Raw genomic sequence first — 27,408 nt, forward strand, 5'->3', positions numbered from 1 at the left:
GCCAACTATTGCTGTTTTAGAACGTTCATTCTACATAGATTTGACTTAACCTACCGTGTTAACAGTTTCCCGTGGTAAATACGATACAGACGTTTGGGCTACAGCCGTCATACTGTTATCATACAAAACTAATCATAGTAGTTACATTTTCTCCAGCTTATCATTTCATATTATTTCATTTCCTCTAGCGCTAAGCATATCAAATGCTCAATGTTCATAGACATTCCAGTTGAAATTTGAATTCGATAATCGATCATCTTTATTGGATATATATGCCAATATTGTTAAAATCATTAATGTAATCAATTGCAAACAATGAAGTTTGTGCATAGCCGTTTAATTTTGAAAAGCCAGGCCGGAAGTGTTGGTTTTGCCACAGGCAGCTAACTAGTTCGCTAGCCGGATGTTGCCTCAACAGCAGCTGCTGAACTATCCCTTGATGTTGACATCGGTGACGAGCTGTCTAATGGCGACTAGAGCTGGGACTTGATTGAAGCCAAGTGACACAGCCTAATACTGCACCTGATGTGTATATGCTAGTTACATTTCCAACCTCGCCCTCTTGCTAACGCAGACTGGGAACAGTGGAGAGCAGCTTGCTAGCTCGACCAGGCTAGCTGTACCTAGCATTACCAGTTCACTTGAAGTAATGAGGTAAGTTGCTGGGTAATGTTTCCATACGTTCACATTTAATTCAATTTTGTAGAACCGATTCGAAGATTCTAATAAGACAAGAGCAATGCTAGTAGTGTTGGCCGAGTGAAGTTAACTAACTTCCGCTTTCGTCTTAACGGTGTGCATGTCTACACACTGCTTGTAATAATATTGCATGTCATCCGCTGATTGAATTTCCAGCACATTGTTTCATGGATAATACATGTCCCAGTGTCTATTCACATGTTCGCTCCAGTAGAGGTGCGCTTGTTGAGCTCAGCCTGTACGATGTAAACAAGTGTCACCGTTCAAAGACCAACCTGTCAAACACAACTGCAGCATTAGGAGCTAACAAGATCCCCTGTGCACAGCTAGCGCTAGCACCCTGGTCTCGTGACCTGCAAGTGGCTCTCTACAAAGCCTCTGTCTGTTCACGTCCGGTTCTTCGATGAGCGTTTGTTGTTGTTATCCTCTAATGGCATTCCACTGATCTCTCACACTCGATTTATTTTATATATATTATTTTAGTTTAGAACCTTACTTACCAATACCATCATCAGTTTCCCAAGCTGTAGAAACAGAAACGCAATAGAATATTGATACTCGATTCATCAATGTACAATTTGGTTTTACTACGTTATAGCTGCTCTCTGCAAAAGGCTGTTTTGCTTTGTACATAATTGAATTGCAATTGCTGAAACAGCATTGGAATTATATTAAGTACTGACAAACATTTAAAATCAGAGCCTCGTGAACCCACTATTAATACAACGTTGAAGTGATTAAAGAAAACAAGAAAAATTAAATTCTTTTGGGATAAGATACATTTACACACAAATATCCCTTGAAACCTTTTGTTGGATGATTGAACACACATTTATTGCAGAAGAACACTGGAGACACTGACTTTCAGAGGATGTACAGAAAAGCTGCCTGAATGTGTTGCCACAGTGTGGTTATGCCTGCTTAATGTGTTCTACTGTATTGTTTTCTGTTGTATTCTGTTCCTAACGATCCTTCATTCACTTTAACTCGAAGGAATCCGGAAATGTCCCATTTTAATCAAGTGCCTCTTTTCCGTTTGTTGCTCTGTCATGTGAAGGTGTATCCATTATTGAACAATCATGATGGCAGGTTCCCAGTGGGAGCTTCCTCCAGAGTTATGTTGTCGGCCCATGGCCTTTGTGGCTCTGACCGGCCTGGATGTGGTGTACAATGCTGTGCACAGAGCCATCTGGGATGCCTTCTGTGCCAACCGTCGTGCAGACAGAGTCCCCATCTCTTTCAAAGTTCTCCCAGGAGACCATGAGTACCCTAAATGTCGCACCAAGGTGAGTGGCAGATAGAATTCAATGAAAAGTTTGTGAAAAGTTTGTAAAAAGTTTGAAAGGAATGTCCCAACAAACTAAAGTGTAATGCAATTGTAACACAGTCGCTGTGTGCATTTGTCTGTGCAGATGTTTAAAACACCAAAACAATTTTTTTTGTGCGAGAAGGGTGTTTTTCTCAATGTTTCTAAACAGATGTATCTTTTCTGTCTATGCAGCGAACCTCCTATGAGTGGTACATCCCTAAAGGCATCCTGAAAACAGGCTGGATGAATAAACATCTGAACCTGGTACCTGCTCTGGTTGTTCTCTTTTATGAACTGGATTGGGACGATCCAGTGTGGAAAGAGAAACAGTCTGAATGTGCCACTAAAGTGGAGATTGTCAGGTCAGTTTACCTTCTGTACCCATTTGCTTCTTTGGGATTGATTGTGACATTTTTCTGCATAGTTTTCATGTATGTTTTGTATATGTGTGGGTCTGTTCTGTAGAAAAAGAAAATTAGTGTGGTGTCCGAAGATGATATAGATCCTTTTTTAGAGACATTTAAATATAAAAATATGGTTTTAGCTTGATTTCTTTTCTTTTTTTCTCGAAATTGGTGAGTTATTCAATAGGCAATAGACAATTTTTGTGATCTGATCACAAGTGGACAGCTCTGAGTGCATGGGTTCACACCTGGCATTTGAATGTGGACCTACATGCGTCTAATGATCGGATCTCAGATCGGATTTCACCTCCCCTACGAACATGTTGTCATTTCTTCTCACGAAGACCAAGTTATGTTGTTTTTACTCAGTCTGAGTACACAAGTGTGTCCGATGAGTGTGTCAGCAGGATGCGAGCTAAACAGAGTTAGAGAGATGAGTCTGAATGAATCCCGTGCAGCTGCACTGTGAAGAAAGATTTGACCAATTTAAGGAAAGTATTATTATGGGGTGATCAGTGTGGATATTGTGGTGGTGGTCACACACAAATCAACGAGAAGAGAAGCAAGAAGTTTGATTCATGGTGAATCTGTGGGTCAGAGGATATCAGCTGAGTAGGAGGTCCTTCATATGTGGCCCAGGACAGATATACACTGCTAAAAGAATGTGGACATATGTGGCCCAGACCACCTCCGAATGTGGTCATGCGTGTCCACTCGTGATATTCAGTGAGGGACAATTCATTTCAATTCAAAGATTCATTGGGTCAGTTATAGTGTTTTATTTATTTACGATACATTAACCCAGTGTCAAGGATTCTGAATGTGAACTTACCATCTTGTTCCTACTTTTCTGCTCTGTTTATTCTGTTTAGAAAATGGACTCTGCTCATTGTTTCCAGTGCCTTTTACCAATTTATATATGTACAGAATATCTGTTAATAGTGAGCACTAAGTTTTGAGGTGAGAGATGTTTGCAGAAAGAGCTCTAAGGAACAAGCACAGCTCATTGTGAGTGATCTTGTACTGACAAGTAAACAATCCAATGCTTGATAGCATGTACATGCAGGGGTTGTACAACTTTTCTGTGTAAACAATGCCACTTAATACCAAGTTAAGTCATGTGTGTTAACATAGTAGATGAATAAAAAAAGATTAGTAGATTAATAATTTTTATTTGAATAAATTTAATACACACACACACAAACACACGCGCGCGCACACACACACATGCACACTCCGACCAATGCAGCTCTGAATGATGTTTGTTGTGTGCATGTGTCTGCTGATAGGACTGACATGGAGCAGATGAAATTGACAGACAAAACACTTTGTTTGGTTTCTTAGCATGCTGCTTCCCATGGTCTTAAATATAACTCTTGGCACTAATTGTAGTTTTCCCTGTTGTACCAATTCACAGACAGAAGGTAGTCAGGGAAGCATTGAGAGGGACTGCCCTGCACATGCTGAGCATTAACACAACCACTGTAAATTCCTCCTGCAGATATCTGTGCTTTGTTTGTTTATCTTTAGGACCAGTCTTCAGGGCAGGAACACCAAGGTTGCTGTGGTTCTAATCCAGAAGAAAACTCCTCTACCTCCAGGTATAGACCTCAAGTCCTCCACTGAATCCTATAAAACTAGACATGTCCAATCCACATAAGTTTCACTCTGAATGTGCAGTTTTTACCAGTCACTCTCTGACTGGTAGTCTTACAAAACAACTTTGTACTACTGAATGACAAAAAACTGTACTTGCTTTCATTCCCTGGGATTGTTAGACATACTAAAGTAAAAGCAGCTTCAAAAACATGAATGTGCATTTTTGTTTTATCGCATGTGTTTTGTGATCATAACAAAACCATTGCAATCTTCTCTGTCTCTGACTGGTTCTAAATCATCAGTATTCTTGTGTGTACAGGGGAGGACCTGGTAGCATCAGAGAGAGCAGCAGCTCTTTGTAATGCGTGTGATCTGTCAGGCAAGAGTCTCTTCGTACTGCCGCACACTGACCACTTGGTGGGCTACATTATAAGGTAATTAACTATTTAATTGATACTGCATGGCCACCGATGGGGCAGGAGGGTAATGTTGGAAACTAAAGTTTGTAATTCAGCACTCAACTGGTTTGATTTAGAAAATGACTAATCCTGCAGGTTGGAGAATGCCTTCTATGAACATGCTCAAACGTACTACTACACTGAGATTCGTCGTGTCAAATCCCATAAGGAGTTCCTTAACAAGACAACACATCAGGTATGTACAACCACACTACACCCACTAATTGAGAGTGGAGAAAGTCTGAACATCTGTCCAATCTAATGCAGCATATTCACACTGTACACATTTTCTCAAATGGAAGACAAGCAATAAAGTAAAAACAACTTTTAAATGTCAGATCCCTCTCTGTGTTTCCAGCTGCTGTTTGTCAGACACCAGTTCAAGATTGCTTTCTTCAGTGAGCTGAAACAGGACACGCAGAACGCTCTGAAGTGAGTCTCAAGCCAATAATTTACATTTGTTTTTCACTGACAAATTACTGTGATCAGCTCTTAGGGGTAAGGAGATGCTCATTGAATCAGTGCACTGTTCACAGCTTTAAAATTAAAGAAGACATCACTCATTGGAAACAGTAAAACAAAAAGGAAATCATTATGTCGCCACAAATAAATAAAAAATCAAACAGTAGCGGGCAGAGGATGTCATCTGAGTATATTTGCAATGTGGCCACATGCATCTCAGACCATCTCTGAATACGATGCAAGTGATCAGATCTCAAATACGCCCTCAATGTTTGATGGGTTAACTTCTGAGTGGAGCACCTGAACCTGATGTCATATTTCAGGCCTCAGAAAGTAAGAAAGTCGTCTAAAGGTCTTCTAAAATAATGACAACAATTTTCACAGTGTTATTTCTCATGAAACACTGCCATTATTACACAATTCTTATTGTATTTTTTACCACCATCATTCCCCAAGAGTGTGTAAAACAGAAGACTGAAAAACTGATAGATAGAAATTTTACTTCGATTGTTTAAAGTATTTGAAGTCTTCCACTTCATGAGTTCAACAATTTAACTAACCAAGTGCTTTTGGTTTATTCTTTGTTCAGACCAAAACAATATGATAAATGGTTGCTCTTTACCTGAGCTTATCATTGTCAAAGTGTTACCTTGCTGAGTGTGTTTGTGTTTTTATAGGTATTACAGAACTGCATACAGCCTTGTCCATGAGCTCAGAGCCCACGAGACCAACATGTTAGAAATCAAAACTATGGCTGGATTCATCAACTATAAGGTATGTCTCTTGTTTTTTTTTTTTGGTGACTCAAAATGTTCCTACTGCCACTGGTGGGATGACAGAGTGTGAGGGCAGTAGTCATCCCTGGGTGGGCTCTCAATTTCACTCACAATTTTTAGACAGAAAGGTTACAACAATGCAATAATGTTACATAAATTTAGGCCCCTGGTTAATCAGGATTTGACCAAACTGAAGGCCTGGGACCACTAAAGGTTCATACTGGGCTAAGAGCTGAAATTGATCTTTCTGTTTGTGAGAAGACAGTCACTATTCTCTAAGAACGGAGGGAACGTGGGATCCCAGTACATCATCAGTGTACGAGGCTGAAGCTAAATGAGTCATAGCTGTAGTAAATCTGCTCATCATAGTGTTAATACTCAGAGCATGACTGCTACTAAGGCCTCTGTAATTATTAAATGATGATTCAATCATTTTCATGATGTTATCTTAATGTTTACCTGCTGGACCAGTGAAAATAAGGAGCCAGTAAAACGGATCTACTGGCCAGTGGGAAAAATGTTGGAGACTTGAAATTAACAGTATTTTACTTTGGCATCAGTCCTAAAAAGATGTATCTACCTTAATTAACATTGTTTTAACAATGTCTAACAGACCCAGTGACCCAAACTGAAAAAAACAAACAATTTTGTGTGTGACCAACATGTATATTCTGGTTCTGGCAAACATGCTCATGGTAGATCGCCCAGCAGTAAGTTCTATAGGTTCACTCAGAAACATTTTCCTTCAGTGAGGTGTGCCTATACTATTCTTGACAATCAGTCACAGTTGTGTATGCAGAGAACTTGAAATCAGAATAAGCAAGTTTGCGCATAAAAATATATAATGCAATAATTATTCTAGATGCATTTTTCAATACTTTTTCTTCTTTATTGTCTGTGTAGATCTGTCGTCTGTGTTTCCAGCACAACACTCCTCTAGATGCTATAGCCCAGTTCAGGAAGCACATCGACTTGTGTAAGAAGAAGATTGGCAGTGCTGAACTGGCCTTTGAACACGCTGCATGGATGTCTAAACAGTAAGACACAAGCGCCTGCACCTTTTGAATGTTCTTGAAGAAAGTATTTCCCATTAATTACCTAAACTGTGTTGTCATAGTCTTAATTTGTCCTGAAACACGTTCATTATGATCTGAACGTTTTCTAGGCCCCTTTTCTGCCTGCAACAGCCATTGGCCAGAGGCATTATGTTTTCGGCTTGTCTGTCCATCCATCCATCCATCTGTCCTATTCGCGTGAACGTGATATGTCAAGAATACCCAATGTGAATTTCATTACATCTGGCACAAACATTCACTTGGACTCATGGATGACCTGATTCGAATTTGATGGTCAAAGGTCAAGGTCACTGTGAAATGTTTTGTATTGTGAATGTGATATCTCAGGAACATCTCAAGGGAATTATTTCAAATTTGGCACACATGTTTACTTGGACACACGGATTAAATAATTCGATTTTAGTGGTCAAAGGTCCAATGGCAAGGTCATGGTGGCCTCAAATTACGTTTTTGGCTTCTTGAATGTGATGTCTCAAGACTGCCTTGAGGGAATTTCTTCAACTTTGAGAAGTGGCCACTGGGACTCAAAGATAAACTAATTAGATTTCAGTGGTCATAGGTCACAGTGACCTCATATGAGTCTGGAAAAAAAGTTTTTGTAGACGTAAACTTCCCTAGTTGGCGGAGGCACACACCTTCAGTGCAGTATTTTTTTAAAGAATCTGTAACTTAGTGTTTTCTGCCTTTGCTTCATTGTCGAGTTGTTTTTGCCCTGCTGTTACGCTCTTTCTTGCTTGCTCTCTCAAAACTTCCACAATGTTTTTACATCCTTTAAAAAAAATCCTCCTCCTATGTGACAAGACTCTGCTACTCTGTGATGAGACTCTGCTCTGCTGCTGCACAGAGACTTTCGGTCTATAACAGCAGCATCAGTAATCCCTGGTTTTTTAATTACTTCTATTATTAGAGAACCATGGTCACATTTAGCACCTATTTGTCAATTATGATGCAAATGATCCTTCAGCCACTTTGATTCACCAGAGCAAATTTCAAAGGGAAAACCCTGTGACCAATACTGTAAAAGCACAGTTATCTTTACAGTCTTCCATACACAAATGTCAGGATCTAGTCCTTATCCCTGCTTGCCTGCCCCTAATGTCTAAAGTTCAGGACTCAACTCTTCCTTTTTGTTCATGCTTATTTTTTTGTCAGGTTCCAGTCATTTGGTGAACTGTTTGATGAAGCGATAAAATTGGGTCTGACAGCCATCCAGACCCAGAACCCTGGTTTCTACTACCAGCAGGCTGCCTGTTACAGCCAGGAGAGGAAGCAGCTGGCTCAACAGCTCTGTCAGGTGACAATATTGCTGCTGGTAAAACTTCCCTAACTGTTACTGCAAGTAATAGTACTGTTAGTACTACTACTAGACATTTATCATCTCAACTATTACTGCTACACTGGTACTATTACTGCTGCTAGTACCACAACTAATAATATACATGAAAGCTACCTATCATTTGCACATATACTGTTTGTTTCAATCAGAGCAGGGAGTGTGCAAACATATTACAGGTCCTACTTAATGTTGCTAACTTTGCATAGCTTTGTGTTAGCTGATTAATTAAAGGGACAGTTCCCACAAAAACTCGCTCATTATCTACTATGTCGATGGAGGGGTGGATGTGTTTGAATCCACAAAACACTTTTGGAATTTCCGGGGTAAACAGCGTTGCAGCCAACTCCAATACAATTGAGGTAACTGGGGACCACTTCAAACTTAAAAAAACAACATAAAATGCCTCCATACTGCTCCTATGATGTCATCCAAGTGTCCGCAAGCTCCGACATTCATATTCGATTCGAAAAGGCATCATTTACACCATGTTTTTAGCCTGAATGTCTGCTGTTATCGTCCTACCTGGGGCCATGTTCACGTTTGCACGCACTCACTGCACATTAGCTCTCGCCCAAGGGTGTGCGAGATGAGATCAGCGAGAACTCGCAATAAGTACCGGTAGCATCGTTTTCAGGTGAACTATCCCTTTTAATATATTCAGTTGCAGAAGAATATTGCACATATTATTCACCACCTTAAATCTGACATGAACGACTGATACTATTTTAGCTATATTAGTTGAATGTCCAATTAACTTTAAATTTATTTTTGATAATAGGTTGGAGCGAGTTATCCTTCCCCTGACCCACTGGACACCCAAAGTGGAGCACTGGACTTCTATGGGCAGAGATCATGGAGACAAGGACACCAGAGTAAGCACAAACACACTCTTTTTCCAATGACGGAGTAATGCTTACACAAAAGAAAGTGAAAAAAGAATGACGTAATTCAGGGCACTGCATTGCAAAATCATCATCTGTTCAGGAGTAAGTGTCTGACATGGTGTTAGAAAGGTGTTGGTTATACAGTGGGGCAAAAAAGTATTTAGTCAGCCACCAATTGTGCAAGTTCTCCCACTTAAAAAGATGAGAGAGGCCTGTAATTTTCATCATAGGTATACCTCAACTATGAGAGACAGAATGGGGGGAAAGAATCCAGGAAATCACATTGTAGGATTTTTAAAGAATTTATTTGCAAATTATGGTGGAAAATAAGTATTTGGTCAATAACAAAAGTTCATCTCAATACTTTGTTATATACCCTTTGTTGGCAATGACAGAGGTCAAACGTTTTCTGTAAGTCTTCACAAGCTTTTCACACACTGTTGCTGGTATTTTGGCCCATTCCTCCATGCAGATCTCCTCTAGAGCAGTGATGTTTTGGGGCTGTCGCTGGGCAACACAGACTTTCAACTCCCTCCACAGATTTTCTATGGGGTTGAGATCTGGAGACTGGCTAGGCCACTCCAGGACCTTGAAATGCTTCTTACGAAGCCACTCCTTCGTTGCCCGGGCGGTGTGTTTGGGATCATTGTCATGCTGAAAGACCCAGCCACGTTTCATCTTCAATGCCCTTGCTGATGGAAGGAGGTTTTCACTCAAAATCTCACGATACATGGCCCCATTCATTCTTTCCTTTACACGGATCAGTCGTCCTGGTCCCCTTGCAGAAAAACAGCCCCAAAGCATGATGTTTCCACCCCCATGCTTCACAGTAGGTATGGTGTTCTTTGGATGCAACTCGGCATTCTTTCTCCTCCAAACACGACGAGTTGAGTTTTTACCAAAAAGTTCTATTTTGGTTTCATCTGACCATATGACATTCTCCCAATCCTCTTCTGGATCATCCAAATGCTCTCTAGCAAACTTCAGACGGGCCTGGACATGTACTGGCTTAAGCAGGGGGACACGTCTGGCACTGCAGGATTTGAGTCCCTGGCGGCGTAGTGTGTTACTGATGGTAGCCTTTGTTACTTTGGTCCCAGCTCTCTGCAGGTCATTCACTAGGTCCCCCCGTGTGGTTCTGGGATTTTTGTTTACCGTTCTTGTGATCATTTTGACCCCACGTGGTGAGATCTTGCGTGGAGCCCCAGATCGAGGGAGATTATCAGTGGTCTTGTATGTCTTCCATTTTCTAATAATTGCTCCCACAGTTGATTTCTTCACACCACCCTGCTTACCTATTGCAGATTCAGTCTTCCCAGCCTGGTGCAGGTCTACAATTTAGTTGCTGGTGTCCTTTGACAGCTCTTTGGTCTTGGCCATAGTGGAGTTTGGATTGTGACTGTTTGAGGTTGTGGACAGGTGTCTTTTATACTGATAACGAGTTCCAACAGGTGCCATTAATACAGGTAAGGAGTGGAGGACAGAGGAGCCTCTTGAAGAAGTTACAGGTCTGTGAGAGCCACACATCTTGCTTGTTTGTAGGTGACCAAATACTTATTTTACCGAGGAATTTACCAATTAATTCATTAAAAATCCTACAATGTGATTTCCTGGATTCTTTCCCCCCATTCTGTCTCTCATAGTTTAAGTGTACCTATGATGACAATTACAGGCATCTCTCATCTTTTTAAGTGGGAGAACTTGCACAATTGGTGGCTGACTAAATACTTTTTTGCCCCACTGTATATGAACTTTGTTATGCTTGTACTTCAGGTATTGATCCTCCAGATGCAGAGAAGGAAAAGACAGCGATTCTGGCTCTGCAGATCAAAGAGGGAGATGTACCACATTCTGTAAGTGCAAACACTCCCTTAATATATAGCTGTGGCCATATTGTAGCTTTAAATGTGATTATGATATGTCATATTATTTTGGTTTTATTAATTTGACTGCCCCTTGTTAAATGATGACGTTTATTTGTAGAGGCATACATTACTGTGTGCTGCCCACTCTTAAAATAATGCACCTTCTGCTGTTACATATTGATATTCCCTGCAGTGTGCACCCCCTTCAGCATTCTGTGTAATAAAGCATGCTCCTATCTCTGGCTCTGCCTCTACAGGAGCTGATAATAGCACTTCTCAGTAATGCTGTTGCCCAGTTTAAGAAATACAAGTGCCCCCGAATGAAGAGTCACCTCAGTGAGTATCATTGTGCTCTCAATCAATGTGCTGCATACCTCTACAACAAGATGACATTTTCCCCATGTGAACATTGGGAAATAGTAAAATCAATAAGTGGGGGTCGAAGTTGATATTGTGGTGGTGGCCACAAATAAATCAATGCAGATGAAACACTGAGACATGTTTAAGGTTTTCTGTTCATCATGAGACTGTAGCAGGTCAGGGGACATCAGCTGCATAGGTGGTTCTTCAATCTGGCCCAGGACACATTTCTGTTCACACTGCTAATATAATTTGGTTCCACATGTCTCAGACCAACCCTTGGTCATATTCAATATTGCATACACTTACACCAATCTGTTTGCTGTCATTGTATTGAATTTTCACTTGTGGAAATTAATATAACACTTATGTAGACGTTTTGTGACCACAGCTCATCTTCAGACTGATGATTGGTGATCTTTGTTGTTTTGCTAAGTCCATGTTTAACCTTGTAATGCTACTTATCTGTCTGTCTCTTAGTGGTGCTAATGGGAGAGGAATACTACCATGCTAAGGACTACACCAAAGCCCTAAAGTAAGGAAAAGACACATTTGTCTGTAAATGACACTTCTGTGCTCTGATATCCATGTCAGTGTTTACAGAAACAGCTGGAGGTCATGTTTTTGTAGTTCAAACTCTCATGCTCTTGACCAAACAATTGCAAACTTCAAGCACTTTTATAAAAGACGAGCGTTTAAATTAATTGTCACACTAAAACGTATCATGTGTTGCTTCGAGTCTGGTCGAAAATCAGTGAATAAGATCTCTCCTCATTAAACATATGTGTGTTATGTTATCAGGCTTTTGGACTATGTGATGTGTGACTATCGTACAGAGCGATGGTGGGAACTCCTGACAGCCATATTGACCACTGCTCTGCGCTGTGCTTATCTAATGGCAAGTGTCAAAGACTACATCATATACTGCATGGAGCTGCTGGGCAGAGGTAAGCAACCAGGATACCAACAAATACTGAGACCTCAGGGGCGCATTACCATTGTCTACCTCTTGTACGATGGATAAAATCCAGTTTGTTCAACTCATTGTTTTGAGTCTTTTTAACTTAACTTGAGATGGTTCTGACCTGACCTACTGTGGCTGTGATTCCCAAAATCGTCTGTGTCATGGCCAGATGTTTTCTTGAGTATAATATACTGTAGAATATAATGAATTCTGAATATGGCCTTTTAAAACAACAGAACTTCACAAAAAGAGCAAATCTAAAGAGTACTAAAGTATTTGTGTCTTTTAAAACCCTCACATTGTTGATAGGCAGCATGTTGTTAATGAGGGCATCAGCCACAAGTCATGTTGTCTGTCCTTTCCTTAATAACGCTTGAGTGCACATTGTTTTTTATTTATTTGAGATCTGCAAAAAAAAATTCATTAAATGAGGTCTGGCTCTGACCTATTTAGGAAATGATAACGTTGATATGTTTTTAATCTGAGGCAGTCACTGTTTTAGTGCTCCAAACTAACCATACTTAAAGCAGTGACTTCACTTGTTTTCTAGCATCAACACTGAAGCAAGAACAAAAGGGAAGGATTGAGAAGAATCTCATCAAAGCCATGATGGTGAGCTGACTAAATCTGCTTCAACACAGTTTTTCTACCAAACATGCTGAGATACAACGAAAAAATATATGAGGTCAATAAGACTATACAACAAAACTGTAAAAATACTGTGGAAGAAGTAATATGGAAGAAGTAAAATGGCTTTGTTAAGGCCTCAGAGAATTGTTGTGTATGTTATGAAGTTAGTCCAGACCAAGGTGACCAAGGACAGTTTAAGTGTATTCTCTTACTTTGTTCAAATGTTTCCTGTCCTTCTGTTTCACCGTCCCCAGAATGAGGTTCCTGATCCTGAGCCAGAGTGTGATCCAGCCTCTGTCAGTGCAGCCAGGTTGCTGTGGAATGACCGCATGGCTTTAGCTGGATCAAATGACCTCACCATAGAAGTGCAGGACTACATACCATTCAGTTAGTGTTCACCAATTACACACATACATTTATTCAAAGTAACTTATGACTTTTAGAAATATATGTTCTCTTTAATGACTTTTTCTCCTTGCCTTAAATCTGGTTAGCCACTAATGACAACAACAATGTGTCATTTAAAGAGTACATTTTTTAAGTTTTCTTTTTTAAAAGTTATATTAATTCTAACTAAAGACAGACTTCTAACCCTCACCCTATTAAATTCACAGTTGTGTGTACAGTAGATGCATAATCAGTTGTTTTTCTCTCTGACTCCAGTCCAATGTAAGGCCAAGTTCCACTCTCCCAGTTTCCATGTAGACCAGCCCATCCAGCTTCAGGTCTTCCTCCGAGCTGACTGTCCTCATCCTGTATCACTTAACAAGCTTGCCGTCAGCCTCAGTAACCAGGTACACACATAAACATACGAAAGGCACAAGGAGCACATACAGAGTTCTATATTTCAACATTTGAGTTGGTGTGTTCTATGTTATATAACCAGTAGCTGCATTTTTTGTGAGATGCAGTCACACAGTACTTTACAGTACTTCATTAATCTACCTTGTGTTTTTATTTCCAAAATAAATTAAGGACCTTGTGCAAACATTAAAGAAAAATTATAATAAGGATATACTACACATCAAGTGCAAGATTGTAGCACAAGGGGAACCTGACATCAAATTGAATGTTTACATTTAAACGTCTTATTTGTTTTTCTTAAATGCTAAAAAAGTTTATGTTTGTGTGTAGGAGTACAACCAGTGGTGTGTGGTGGAGTCGTCAGGTCAGGAGAGTATGAACTTATTGCCGGGGAAAACCAAATGCTACAACTTCAGCTTTGTAGCAAAGACTGAAGACGTTGGCAAGAAGATTGAGGTAAGCGTGTGCGTGTGCGTGTGCGTGTGCATGTGTAATTGTTGGTAATTTTTGGTAATTGTTGGTAATTGTTGGTAATTGTTGGTAACTCTGTTATTTTATGTAGATGACAGGTATTGAGGTGATGCTGGGGAGTGACGTTGGCCGCTGTGTGTTTCTGAGCTGGAGAGGGGCAGGTGGAGATGCAGCCTCTACCCATGAAGCCTTGCTGGCCAGTAGGTCATCACGCCGATTGGGGCGAGCCGTTGAGACACGGCCAGAAATGGATTGGGACAGCCTGATCATGCAGCAGAGCACCATGTAAGCCTTGGTTAAGATATTACACAAACCCAGTATTTCTATTAGTTTTTGGCCACTCTGCACTTAGTGCGACTGAAATTTGAAATGTTAAGTTTGTTTGTGTTTGTGTGTTAAGGATCATCTCAAGAGTTCCAAAGATCTCAGTTCAGCTGAGCCACCAGCCTCCTGCCCTCAACAACGAAATGTACTGCATCAGCCTCACTGTCCAATCACAGGAGGAGGGTGTGGCAAAGGATGTAAAACTAACAGCTGGCCTCAAACCAGGTACTTTGATAAAAGTACTGCAGAAATACTGTTAGAAAAGCAAGCTCCCATTACAAGCACAGTTATTCTAGTTTGTCTTGTCCACCAGAAGGATAACATTTTTTGTTATTTCAAATGTTAGTTAGTGTAGATCATTGAAGACTACATACATTTATGTTCGTCTTGATTTTTCTGTCCAGGCCAGGATGCCAACCTAAGCCAGACCACACACGTTACATTTGATGGCTCAAAGGTTTGTGATGATTCTGCACCTGCTTTACTTCCTGACGTCCCTCTGGGTGACCTGAAACCAGGCGAAAAGGTACGGACACATTTAAAAGCCTATATTCTCGGTTTGTTTATCCTGAGAAACTCATAGAACACAATGTTTTGTGCATTGTACCTATAAACACAAATTATTTTGTATGTGTTTGTTTCTAGTTGGAGAGCTGTATATATGTGAGGTGTATTTCCACTGGACCACGGGTGTTCCTGTTCCATGTGGCCTACAGCATCGATACCACTGTGGAAGGACGACAGATTGTCTGCAAATGTCATAAGGTATAACCTCATTCTCCTTTAAATGGCAGAAACAACACATTTTCCATATAGATGTAAAGTGCTTTCTATGTATTCTGTTATTTTTATTTTAGATACTGAGTACTTTGTTTTTCACTTGGTTTACTCTTCTCTTGTTTTGTTGTCTTTCAGGATGAGACGGTTACCATAGAGACTGTGGTCCCATTTGAAGTGTCTGTCAAGTTTGTATCCACCAAGGTGTGTAGCCTTATCAGTTATTAGCAAATCAAGTGTAGAAGGGATCTGTTTAAATAAATTAGGTATTTATGCCTGTGCACCAGGGACAGCCAGTATCCAGAGGCATTATGTTATCAGGTTGTTCGTCTGTCTGTCTGACGGTCCCATTCTTTTGAACACGATATTTCAAAAATGCCTTGAATTAGAATTCCTTCAAATTTGACAAATGATAATTTGGACACAAAGGTGAACTGATAAGAGTGTAGTGGTTAAAAGGCAATGGTCAAGGTTAGAAGACTTCTTGTGAATGTGAATTTTTTTTTCTCTCCATAGTCACCAAAAGCACTTTGGTCATTGTGGGAACTGTTGAGTTTCTCTATCATTTTTAAAGTCTCGACCTTCAACATAAAGTGCCTTGAGATAATGTATAATGATTACATTCTAATTATCTGATTTGGCGCTATACAAATCAAATAAAATTGAATTGTGTGATTGCAGTTTGAGCCATTGGACCGTGTAGCAGTTGACATTCCCTTCCTGTTGATGACAGACATCCTCTCCTCATCTCCCTGGCCTCTTCTGTTGGCCTCCTCCTCTCTACAGCTCCTTACTATGACCAGCAACACACCTGAGCTTCATTCACAGCTACAGGAAGGTACTTGACAACTTGTTAAAATTCTCTTCCAGAGACTTCTTTTACATTCATAGCTGTTATTATTTATTCCAATACAAATAGTGATATGTAAATCTCATGGCTGTAATGTTCTGTGTGCGTGTGCAGTGGTTTTGCAGGAAGGTGAGTCTGCCAGTGAGTGCTTCTGTCTCCGCTGTCCACCATTGACCAACAGCAATAACACGGTGGCTACAGGACAGTACTTGATATCATGGAGGAGGTACACACACGCACACACACAGGAATAATACATGGACATCTATTATTTCCTGGACATTTGCCCCAACCCCACCATAACTATAGACCTGAAAATCTGCTTTTTCACAGTTTAAGAGGCATCATCACACAGGACAAGCGCTGCCCCATTAATTAGTTTTAGTATGAACATTTTCCCCAATGGTAGCCTGAGGCCCTGGTCAGATCTGGTCTTAACATCTGTCATAACAGATCCAATCACAAGTGGACAGCATCAAGTGTGTGTGTGTTCACACCTGGCATTAAGATGCATCCCGCATGTGTCTCCAGTGACCACATTTAATTGGATCTCATTTCCCTGCTCTATATGCAAATAATCCCAAAATGATGTTTTACCCAGTTTGACTTTACAGATGTGTCAGATGACAATGTGCGTCTGTGTGTGTCGGCGTAGCAAGAAAGTATCAAAAAAGTATCAATCATTATTTGGTGGTCAGTGTTGATATTGTGACGGTGGCTACAAACAAATCAACATATGGACACTGAAAAGCGTAAAAATACTTTTAAACTGCAATGGGTCAGAGGACGTCTGCTGAGTAGGCGATCCTTCATATGGGCCCAAGATCACCTCCAAATATGGTTTGAGAGACCGGACACAGGACACATTAAAGACGCATTTGGGTGTGTTCAGACCTGTACTTAGTGCTGACCACTAGTGATCAGATTACTCAGGAGGGATGTTAATACCAGGACACACACACACACACACACACACACACACACACACACACACACACACACACACACACACACACACACACACACACACACACACACACACACACACACACACACACACACACACACACACACACACACACACACACGAGATGCGTTGGTTTGTTAACTCTGTTTTTACTATGTTGGACAGGAAACCCTCCAGTGCAGACAGTCCTCTCATCCAGACGACAGTCACTCTACCTCATGTCATCCTGGAGTCTGTCCCTCTCTACATCCACGCTGGTCAGTATATTCCCAGTTCAAGGAATAACACACTCACTGTACACAAATGTAACACATGTTAAACATTTGTGCACATAATACTGTGTTTTAATGGCTCTGATCTTATAGGTGTTGTTTTGCACCTACTGTACATGTCAGTTATGTTGTATGTATTGTTTCATTTTGGTGTAGATTTACCCTCATTCGGCCGAGTCAGAGAGTCTCTACCAGTTCGTTACCACATAGAGAACAGAACAGCTGTGGTGCAGGAGGTGGAGATGGCTGTTGAACCTTCTGATGCCTTCATGTTCTCTGGACTCAAACAGGTACAGCTGTGCTCTATTTTAAATAAGGATTTGGCAAATTAAAGAAGACATAACTGCATTTCAATCAGCTGGGTCAAAGCTAATAATAGACTAACGTCTGAACCCAAGAAAAAAATAATTCATTTTTGCTTTTGGTTCTTGTCAGTTTCACACTGACTTACTTGAAACAAATCTTTGCAAGAAGATGTGCAGCGAACCTGTTATCAGCTCCTGAAGAAACAACTAGAGTGAGATGTTTAGTTCAGTTGTATAACAGGGAATAGTAAATGTTTGTTTCACAGACTTTTAGTGAGGTACTACTAAATGATGTTGTACTGGAAAGAAGCAAACCACAACTCATGCACATGTGGGTTTCCATGGTTACCAAGTTATCTAGCAGTGATCTGGACCGGGACCAACTTTTGATCCACAGCTTTCAGATTGAAAAAGACCAAACAAACAGGCAAACAGATACATTTGTTTTGGGGAATATATGTAATTATATTTAATCGTATACTTTAATCTGTTTATACATGTTGTATAGGAGGATGTGTTCACCTTTGAGAAGTTATGCTGGAGAGATCTAGATCTTGAGCCGTTTTAGTCACTTTCACTTTATTCACGGTTTTGAATCTATCTGCAGTTTTCATACTATGGCTGTTTAACTGATGCAGCCTTTGTTCACCCTTTGGAAATTGAAAGTATGTATTTGAGTAACAAATGCATGAAAAAGAAGATGCATTCATGTGGAGTTTGAATATGTGTGTGCAGGTGCGTCTCCGTATCCTCCCTGGCTCTGAGCAGCAGATGCTGTATAATTACTACCCTCTGATGGCTGGTTACCAAACACTGCCCCAGCTCAACATCAGCCTACCCCGCAGCGCAACGACCAACACACACACACTGAGACGCTTCCTGCCTCAGCGCATCTTTGTCAAGGTAACACACACACACCACTGAGATAACACCTCAGTCATCGTTTTGTGAATGTAAAGATAATTTCCTCTTTGTTTCTCCTCAGCCTCAGGGTCGACAGCTGGATGATGCCTCCATTGCTGCAGCTTAAAAAGGACACAACCTGTTGACTGTAATATGAAATAAATCTGCTTGTTCTTGATGTATGAGTCCTCACAGATGACAATAACACTATTTGTTTTACATTGTTGTGTAAAAACACACCAGGAAAAGCATCCATTGACCATCAGGAGTGTAGTGTTGTGAGTGAATGTGATGACGTGATGGGAGCATGACATGAGGCTGGTGAATGAAACCTGATATTCTGATGTTCATGTTTAGTAAAAAATCTTGTATTAATCTTGTGTGATGTATATGGAAATTTGGGTAGAGTGTAATACATTGTAACTGAATGTAATGAAGGTTTGATTAAACTAAAGTGATGGAAACAATTTGTGTAACTTAAGCATTTGCTATACACAGAGTCAACTTTGTTTTAGTGTGTAATCAAAAATGGTGGACAGTTGTACCTGCTCCAAAAACAGACACAACTTTTATTCAGGCTTAAAATGTAACTGCAACAAAGTCGAGAGCAGCTACATTCACCACAACTACATAGTGATTTAAAAGTAAACTTTACATGGTTTGTTGTACATCAGAATCCAGCTTTGCCTTAAGTCTGTTTTGTTTGATGAAAGTGAACATTAATATTTTAGGAGGTACTATTTCGCAATGAAATAAAAAGATGAGATGAGAAACGGAAAACAGGATACCCAGCAGTGTGTAGACCTCCAGCGGAGCAGCATGACTGCTTTCTGACAAAATGTGCTAGAAAGCCCGTGTTTCCAGATGTGATGGTGAGGGACGTTCTGGTAGGCTCCACTGGAGGCCGCTGTTTGATCTATGAGTAGCCAACACTCTTGCCCCTGGCTTTTCATTGGCTGAGCTGGACCTGTCTGGCCAATCAGGCACGACTCTCGTTCGGGCAGTCTCGTGTCGCGAGAGTTTGGTAGAACTGAATTCAAACTGGCGGTTCGTGGCGTTGACAGAGGATTGTTCACTAACAAGGTAAACATGTTCACGTGTGTCGTTTAATCATGTCTGTTTTTAACGTTAGTAAATGTTAGTACTTCTTGTTGACGGTATACTGTCGCCCCAACGGAAATTGAAGCGTTAACGGCCTCTGTGATTAAAAAAAGCTCCTGCGCCAGAATTGCCGGCTGTGGTTTAACAGCTGAGTCTGACACGAAACCTCAGTTACTTGTGTCTGTCGGCGGGTAGTGGCAACAAGCTGCTGTTTCTATTTGATCGCTCACATCTATTCTCTACCTCCTGCAGCTGGAACAGACCCGTTTCCGATTTGTAAAGTAGATGTACGACATGTCGTCCACTAGCTTCATTATTCAACACTAGCGTTACAACAGCAGATAAATAAGAGCCATGTGCTGTTACGGGTTATGCCCTTCATGTGATAATGTGAGACTCGGTTGTTAAACTTGGGTTTAAACATTTAATTTAGAACCAATTTTGTGTTTATTAGTTACAACAGATATTATTTTTGAATGGAGCGACTGGCAGTGTAACTCGCTGCAGTCTGTTTACGGAGTGATGCATTGTGGGTTGTTTGTAGCCTTATTGTTGCTAATGTGTTTTTTTTATTGCAAAACCAACACAGCAACAACCACAATGAAACACTGAGCAAGTTCAATCTGAATATGCACAAATACAAAAATCATAAATGAGACATTTAAGATATACTGCTGACAAATATTCATATTACAGTAGGGCTGTTCCATTTTTTTTTTCCGGTTACAAAGAATCCCCAAAAATATCCTGAATCTCGGGGTAGTAGTCTTACAGAGTCAATCAGCTTTAAAGTGTTAGTCCAGTTGTCACATGTTCTGTTGCCACAAAGGAAATAAATTCATGACAAGCGTCTCATGACAAAATCCATTAAACAGCCAATACATAAATCAGTCACCAATGATGAGCTCCAAAAGAAAGTGTTGGTAACTGTAAGAGAAAATAATGATGTGAGAAGAAAGACAAGTAAATCCTTGCAGTGACTCAGTGAGTTGTCGATAGGCAACAGTGATCTGTCTACAGACATCAGACAATGTTGTTTTTCTAAAGAACAAACACTGATATATTTACCCCAGTTCAAAGGGATTGTAAATCTTTTATATGTTTAGGAAATGGTCCATTTTATTTTACATTGTTCTATTTGTCTTGCTGTAGTGTTTTTGTAAAGGTAGTTTAAAATATAGACAAAGTCTAAGCAGCTTGTTACTATGAAATCCCATTGTGGATGTCAGAGACAGCAAAGGATTTCTACTGTCAATACAGACGTCAATGAGTGTTGGAGTGTTTGGGGGGAAATCCAATTACAATACATTGAAGAGATTTGTTTTTCACTAATTATTCTGCAACTTTTTGAGACAGGATGTGCCCTGATTTTTGCAATGTTGTGATGGTGAAAAAAGGCAGTGAATTTTGTTTTAAATGTGCATCTGAGGACGAGTCCGGATCAAAGATAACTTTCAGATTGCTGGCGGTTTCCATTAGTGTTGATGGGATGGCCTCTAGTTAGGGCGCAAGGTAACTGGGAAAGGTTAAGGAATTGGGCTCACTCTGGAATACACCAAAACACACATTAAGGATAGTGTTACCGGAAGAAAGAACCATGGAGGAGCGTACGCTCAGGCTCCTTCAACAACTCCGTGGAAATACGACTGGGAACATCAGTCAGTCAGCCGGTCTTGTCCTGTCCTGTCTAGGCAATGTCAAATCACAGTACTGGGAAACAATGCCATCATTGTTTGTGTATTTCTCTTCTGTCCAGCTCCATACAGCTCATTGCACATTACCACACACACCCGAAATACATCAGGAAACCCTGCTTTATTTTAATCAGGCCCATTGCAGCCACACACTCTTGAACCTGACAAGGATATCATAATTAAATGTGTAAACATGCTGACAGTGATAAGTATTTGGTCCCTGTGTTGTCACACAATGAATGTCACCCAAGAGCAGCTGGATGTTGGGGTGCAGAGTTAAAAATGTAGTGAGGCGTGTGATGGGTTGCAGTCAGCACTGTGCTTGAAGCATGATTATCCCTTTCCCCCCGACTGCAGATGGCAGCAGCAGAGGAGTTAGAGTTGCTCAGGAACCAGCTGAAGGCGAGGGAGGAGCAGGTCCACCAGGCTGCTCAGGCTGGATTAGATCTCCTCAAGCAGCAGATGGAACTACAAAACACACTGGATGAACAGAGAGTAGAGATGACCAACGCACTTGAGGTATGACACTGCACTGAGGTGACGTAAATCACAATAAACCCACACATTTTTTCTCCTACCTCTATTGGTATATACCTGTGCAGATAGTTTCAGTTTCATGTTTCCAGGTCTAAGATATTATCCACTTCTTCAAAACAAACTGAATGCCAGCAGTTCTTATAAGTACTATTCTTTCAAGACAAAATAGTTGCAAAGAATATTGTTCACAGTAAAGTTTGGGCATTGTCCCTATATCTTACCTTGTGTCATGTGTGTATCATAGGCCCTTGAGCAGGACAAGTACTCCTTGCAGAAGGATGTGGAGTTGAAGACTCGGATGCTGCAGTCACTGAAGTCAGACTATGAATGTATAAAGAACCAGCAGAGACAGCAGCTTCAGGAACAACAGCAGCATCTGGAGAGGAACCACAGCATGGCACTCAGTGAGCTCACCAACAAGGTACACTAACTTAGTGTGGTCTGTTTGTCTCGCTGTCACAGTTTACTGTGACACAGAGCCAATATTAATGTCATTAGTAACACTAACATGAACTGACTGTACCACCACTTAAATATAATGTAATGTTTGATTCTTGTTATTCTGTGATGTCCTCTCAGAATGACCTTTACATGGTTTTGATTTCCAAACACCGAGTGAATTACCACCAACCCTGCAGTTCTGCGGCTTTTTACCGTCTTAATTTGTATAATCAGAGAGCTGTGGAAGTTGTGGCCTTCAGCTTCAGGGTGCTCAATTAGCTATCAGCAATCAATTTTTTTTCCAGATGCCAAATTAACAGATTAATGAATGCATCTTTGAGTATTTTTTGTCATATTTTTTAAGTAGCATTCACTGCATTTGTCATGTGTCAAACATTTTATTATTAAAGCTTGTAGTTTCACAGATACATCTATGTAATTTCGAGACTAAAACATTTTGTATTAAAGTGGCCGAGGGGAAAACTAACAAATGGTTGTGTGTATTCAGTACCTCAGAACCATGTGAAGTTAATTGCTTGTAGAACTTGATGTATCTGTGTACTTTTTTCAGATACTGAGGTTGCAGTCTGCTCTGGAGGAATCCCAGCTAAATGAGAGACAACTCAAACACAAACTTGAAGTGCAGACTGAGACTCTTAATAACAAAATGGAAGAGTTGCAAGCTCTTAATGAACACACCGGGAGCTCCATGACATCTGAGATGATGGAGGTGCAGATGAAGATCATGGAGCTGGAGACCATTAAGGTGAGGGGAGGCAGTCAGGCTGCTGCTGCCACTTCCTGAATAAAGCGGCTTTCAGACATGCACTGAACTCTGGAGAACCAGAGAATCTCCTGCTGCATTGTTTATGTGTGAAAGGCAACATCCGGTCTGGACCCAATGTCTGAAAATGGCCAACCTGTATTTCAGCTCATTCCGAATGGTAATGCCATTTTTTTAACCCCGGTTGGAGTTGCACTAGTAAATAAGCAGATTTTCTTTGTGTACCAGGTGGAGTTGGAGCAGACTCTGCAGGAATGTCAGTACAGAGAGCAGCAGCTGGAGCTGACCAATAGCAGCCTGCAGCGTCACCTGGAGCGAATCACAGAGGAGAAAGAGGAGCGAGAGAAAGAGGCTGTTTCCTGGTTTAATGCATTACAGGTAAATAGAGCGCAATTTAACAACTGAGATAAAAAATGTCTGTGTCTGAAGTCATTCTCGCAAAGAGAGAAGGGAACATCCACATGAGACTGCACAGCTTTGCATTGTGAGATAACCAGCATTGTGTCTATGTATGTCTTTGTCTCTTATGTCTGTCAATTATTTTACTGTATGTTTTTATATCACTCTGTCATGGCACAGAAATCTCGTGAGGGGAACCGGGACCTCCAGATCCAGTTGGATCAAGCTCGACAGCAAGCGCAGGATCCCAACAGCAAAGGGAACTCTCTGTTTGCTGAGGTAAAAACCAACCCCGTCTATCAAAAATCAGGAACAACATGCACCAAAATGTTTGGCATACAAGGTACTACACAGGAGTCTAAATGAAAAATTGACCCTGTGAAGTCAGTTAATGTGTTTACCTTGTGTATTTCAGCTGGAGGATAAGCGGGCTGAGATGGAGAGACAGCTGATCAGTATGAAGGTCCAGTATCAGTCCCTGCAGAAACAACATGGCTTCAGCAAACAGCAGCTGCAGCGCATGAAGGTACTATGTGTCACAATACATAGCTATAAACATGCACTATTGTTTGTTTTTTAACCAATTGTTACATGTGTGGATATACATGTGTTGTGCAGGTTCAAGTAGCCACTCTGATGCAGCTCCAAGGTTCCAGGGCTGACCCTGCTCAGCTGGAGAGACTCCAGTCCATGCTGTCAGAGAAGAATGGAGAGATCCAAAGTCTCATGACTAAACTACAAAGACTGGAGAAGGTTGAGGTGCGTGCTTACAACAACTCATATTTTAATGGAGAGAAAAAAATAAGTCACTTTCCAATGGACATATGCTTTGCAAACAAAATCAACTTCTGTCATCTTATCCACAGCTAATCTATCAGTATGTATGGAGTAATACAATAATAAATCTCATTATGATTAATAAATGAACACACTAGGAGGACTGACAGATATGTTTAACAAAACATCACATAAAATCTATAAACTTTGTTTAATGATGCATTTGATTTACCTTGTGTTTAATATGTGTTTGTTCGTGTGTGCAGATGATACTGAAGTCTCAGCCAGCTAATTTAGCTCGAGCTGAGAGCGGTGATAGCCAAGATGAAACCTACTACACCGACCTGCTCAAAATGAAGCTCAACAACACTGTGTGAGTCTAACTGACTCCCCATGTCTCTAAATGGTGGCTGGAATAAACTTGTTTTACAGAGCCAGTTATTCTCCCATCATACATCAGGAGACAAAGTCATGCCTCTCATTGTGGTGGTCAGATGATTTTAATATCTGCATTAATTGGTAGCATATTGACTATTATTTGATGGAGCTTAGTGGTGTTGAAATTATCAGTGAAAAACAAATTGCTAATTTTACTCAACAATGCAATCAAGTCATTTTGGAATGAAATAAAATAATTGATGGGTTACAGAAACACTTGCAGTATCTAATACTGACATAGGACTTGACTTTGTCATATGTGTATAAATTGCCCCCTTGGCTCACTCCAGGTTTGTGTGTGTCCTCAGTAAAGATGCAGAACGTCTAGGGGATGAGCTTTCCCTGCAGAGGATGAAGTCTTTGTCAGAGAGCCAGAGAGCTCTTGAGCTGGAGAGGAAACTCTTCACATCTGAGCGGCTGCTCAAACAGGTAACAGGCTGCTTCATAAATACTGCATGAAATAGGATTCTGTCTATAGAATATGAATATTGTTTAATCACAAAGTCATAAACTTGAAAAGCATAGCTCAGATTTGAAAAGATGGAAAGGGTAATGTCAGCATAATATAAGTGTGACTGTGTTTTATGTGACTGAAACGTCAGCAGCTTGAGCAGCCAAGCCAGTCTGTTCTGTCTGCTGTATAGATGTTAGACACAATGATTCATGATGTGATGTTCTAAAACACTGAAATGGTGTCAGAAGAAATGATACACATCCATATTCTGTTAATATACACTGCAAACAATGATACATGGCTGCCCAGATGCTAACATGACACTAAGTTACAGAAACACCTCCTGCATCCATAACCATCTCTCCTCTTGGCTTTGATTGTTGCCAGTCTCACACATTGGACTTAGCCTTGCTCCTCAATGGGAGATGCTGCATTTTACTGTGATATTCGTAGTGTGCCTAATACTTCTGTTCCCTGCTGCAGACTCAGAGTGACAAGATCAAACTACAGCTGCGAGTAGAAGAGCTACAACACAAATATGAACCCAAAGGTAAGTAGAATAATAACAAAGGTTTTAAGGACATGGATGTAGGTACTTTTTAAATGTTATGTTATGACTGAACTGATGCTGCCTCCTGTAAATTTCTGTCTGCAGAGGCAAAAATTTATCTGATCCAGAAAAGGAAGAAAGAGAAACTTCCTGTGGATATTGCACCCTCCTCTCAGGAAAGCACACTTGACAAGGGTGAGCAGATAGTTACTGTGGAGACCGATGTAACGCAATATACGACTACAGACCCCAAGGCTGACATCAGACCTAAAACTGAGGCACAAAGCTCCATAAAAGGTGTGTGCATTTATAGTCAGGAGTGTGTGGGCTGACAGGATCAGAACCTCAAATCAAGATAAAATGAATATAGTGCCAAACTCATTAATCATTGTTGTAATAGGTTTAGAGCTGACTGTGCCACGTGCTGCAAAATGTGTGAAGATCAGTGGAGAGGAGCCTGTTGTGATTCCCAACCTCAGGTCAGTGTGTGTACTCACGTCTGCCTCAACCGCTCGAGAAACGACTTTGTGTAGAGATTTAAACTTTTACTGATATTAAATCATCTGGCAAGAATAGGAAACAATATTGAGTAATTTTGTAATGTGTTTTTGTTTTGGTCCCCTAAAGTTATCCTGTGACTGACAGGACAGAGACTGACATGGAGGAGAACCAGCAGCAGAACAAGAGAGAGGAGAGGATTAAGAAACAGAGAGCAGTGGAGATGATCCACGTGAGCTCTAACAGCAGTATAGAGAACCAGTGTGCCCAGCAGTAGGCCTCGTCTGGAACACACTATGTGCCACCACATTCAGATCTCTCTCTCCCCCTCTCTCTCTCCCCCTCTCTCTCTCTCTCTCTCTCTCTCTCTCTCTCTCATATGATATAAATATATATCATATATTTAGATTTGACTATTTACTTGTACATCTTTCTACAGAATTTTTTTTTTTATTTGCTCTACACTGTCAAAAAATATATTAATATTGCGATATTAAAACATTTGCAACAGAGTATTCTGTGTCCAGATTTTTTAAACAGGAATATGAATTATTTCAGAGAGTATTCAGACCCCTTCACTTTGTTCACATTCTGTTATTCTGCCTGATGCGAAAATAAAGATTATTACCACATAATGCTTAAGTATAATTTTTGAAATGTGTAAAAAATGTAAAACTGAAATATCACATTGACATACAGTAAGTATTCAGACACTTTGCTACGACACTTGAAATTGAGTTTGGTCGGAGTTCACCTCGAGTTAATTCAACTATTAAAATAATAATTAATATAGAGCCTTTCAAGGTACCATGACACAATTAAACATCATTTTTAAATACACACACCACATGTTTGTATAATCTCTCACAGCTGACATGGCACATCAGAGCAAAAGCTAAACCATGAAGTTGAATGAACTACTGTACTGTACCTGCAGAGCTCAGAGACAGCAGTGTTTCTGAATACTTCTCCCTGTTTGATGTTTGAATAATTCCCTTTTAATACATTTCCAAACATTTGTACAATTTGATCTGACTTGGGTTGTGGATTGTAGATTAATGAGGGGAGTGATTTTCATTTTATTTTATATTGCTGGTAAAGGTAAAGAGATCTGAAAGCTTTCTGTCGTGCAGTGTTCCACCAAGTTCCAATTCTCTGTGTGATGTGTGTCTCTGTGAACCTCAGTTTAATATTTTTTATACAATATAAACATTTATGAATGTATTAACTTGAGTTCCTG

At 40.4% G+C, this 27,408-nt stretch overlaps 2 protein-coding genes across 2 annotated transcripts; both read left to right on the forward strand.

Moving 5' to 3' along the window:
• Positions 1 to 389: 389 nt before the first annotated feature.
• trappc11 (trafficking protein particle complex subunit 11) lies at positions 390 to 18,959 on the forward strand. The gene is made up of 30 exons (XM_035161318.2): positions 390 to 654; positions 1,757 to 1,985; positions 2,201 to 2,370; positions 3,943 to 4,013; positions 4,331 to 4,445; positions 4,566 to 4,665; positions 4,828 to 4,901; positions 5,609 to 5,705; positions 6,611 to 6,744; positions 7,936 to 8,077; positions 8,898 to 8,991; positions 10,777 to 10,856; positions 11,126 to 11,204; positions 11,709 to 11,763; positions 12,030 to 12,175; positions 12,743 to 12,804; positions 13,077 to 13,209; positions 13,486 to 13,616; positions 13,957 to 14,082; positions 14,189 to 14,382; positions 14,498 to 14,646; positions 14,826 to 14,947; positions 15,067 to 15,186; positions 15,337 to 15,402; positions 15,880 to 16,036; positions 16,163 to 16,274; positions 17,181 to 17,272; positions 17,444 to 17,577; positions 18,328 to 18,495; positions 18,578 to 18,959. Exons 2-30 carry the CDS (start codon positions 1,779 to 1,781, stop codon positions 18,620 to 18,622), a joined length of 3,375 nt encoding a protein of 1,124 aa, XP_035017209.1. The 5' UTR covers positions 390 to 654; positions 1,757 to 1,778; the 3' UTR covers positions 18,623 to 18,959.
• Positions 18,960 to 19,481: 522 nt separating this feature from the next.
• On the forward strand, positions 19,482 to 26,800 carry spdl1 (spindle apparatus coiled-coil protein 1). The gene is made up of 14 exons (XM_035161319.2): positions 19,482 to 19,578; positions 21,648 to 21,809; positions 22,072 to 22,248; positions 22,840 to 23,034; positions 23,281 to 23,430; positions 23,632 to 23,730; positions 23,867 to 23,977; positions 24,070 to 24,210; positions 24,495 to 24,601; positions 24,975 to 25,095; positions 25,604 to 25,670; positions 25,776 to 25,967; positions 26,071 to 26,149; positions 26,298 to 26,800. The coding sequence occupies exons 2-14, from the start codon at positions 21,648 to 21,650 to the stop codon at positions 26,443 to 26,445; spliced, it is 1,749 nt and encodes a 582-aa protein (XP_035017210.1). The 5' UTR covers positions 19,482 to 19,578; the 3' UTR covers positions 26,446 to 26,800.
• Positions 26,801 to 27,408: the final 608 nt, after the last annotated feature.

Source organism: Hippoglossus stenolepis, chromosome 7, assembly GCF_022539355.2.
Source record: "Hippoglossus stenolepis isolate QCI-W04-F060 chromosome 7, HSTE1.2, whole genome shotgun sequence".
Classification (NCBI taxonomy): Eukaryota; Metazoa; Chordata; class Actinopteri; order Pleuronectiformes; family Pleuronectidae; genus Hippoglossus; species Hippoglossus stenolepis.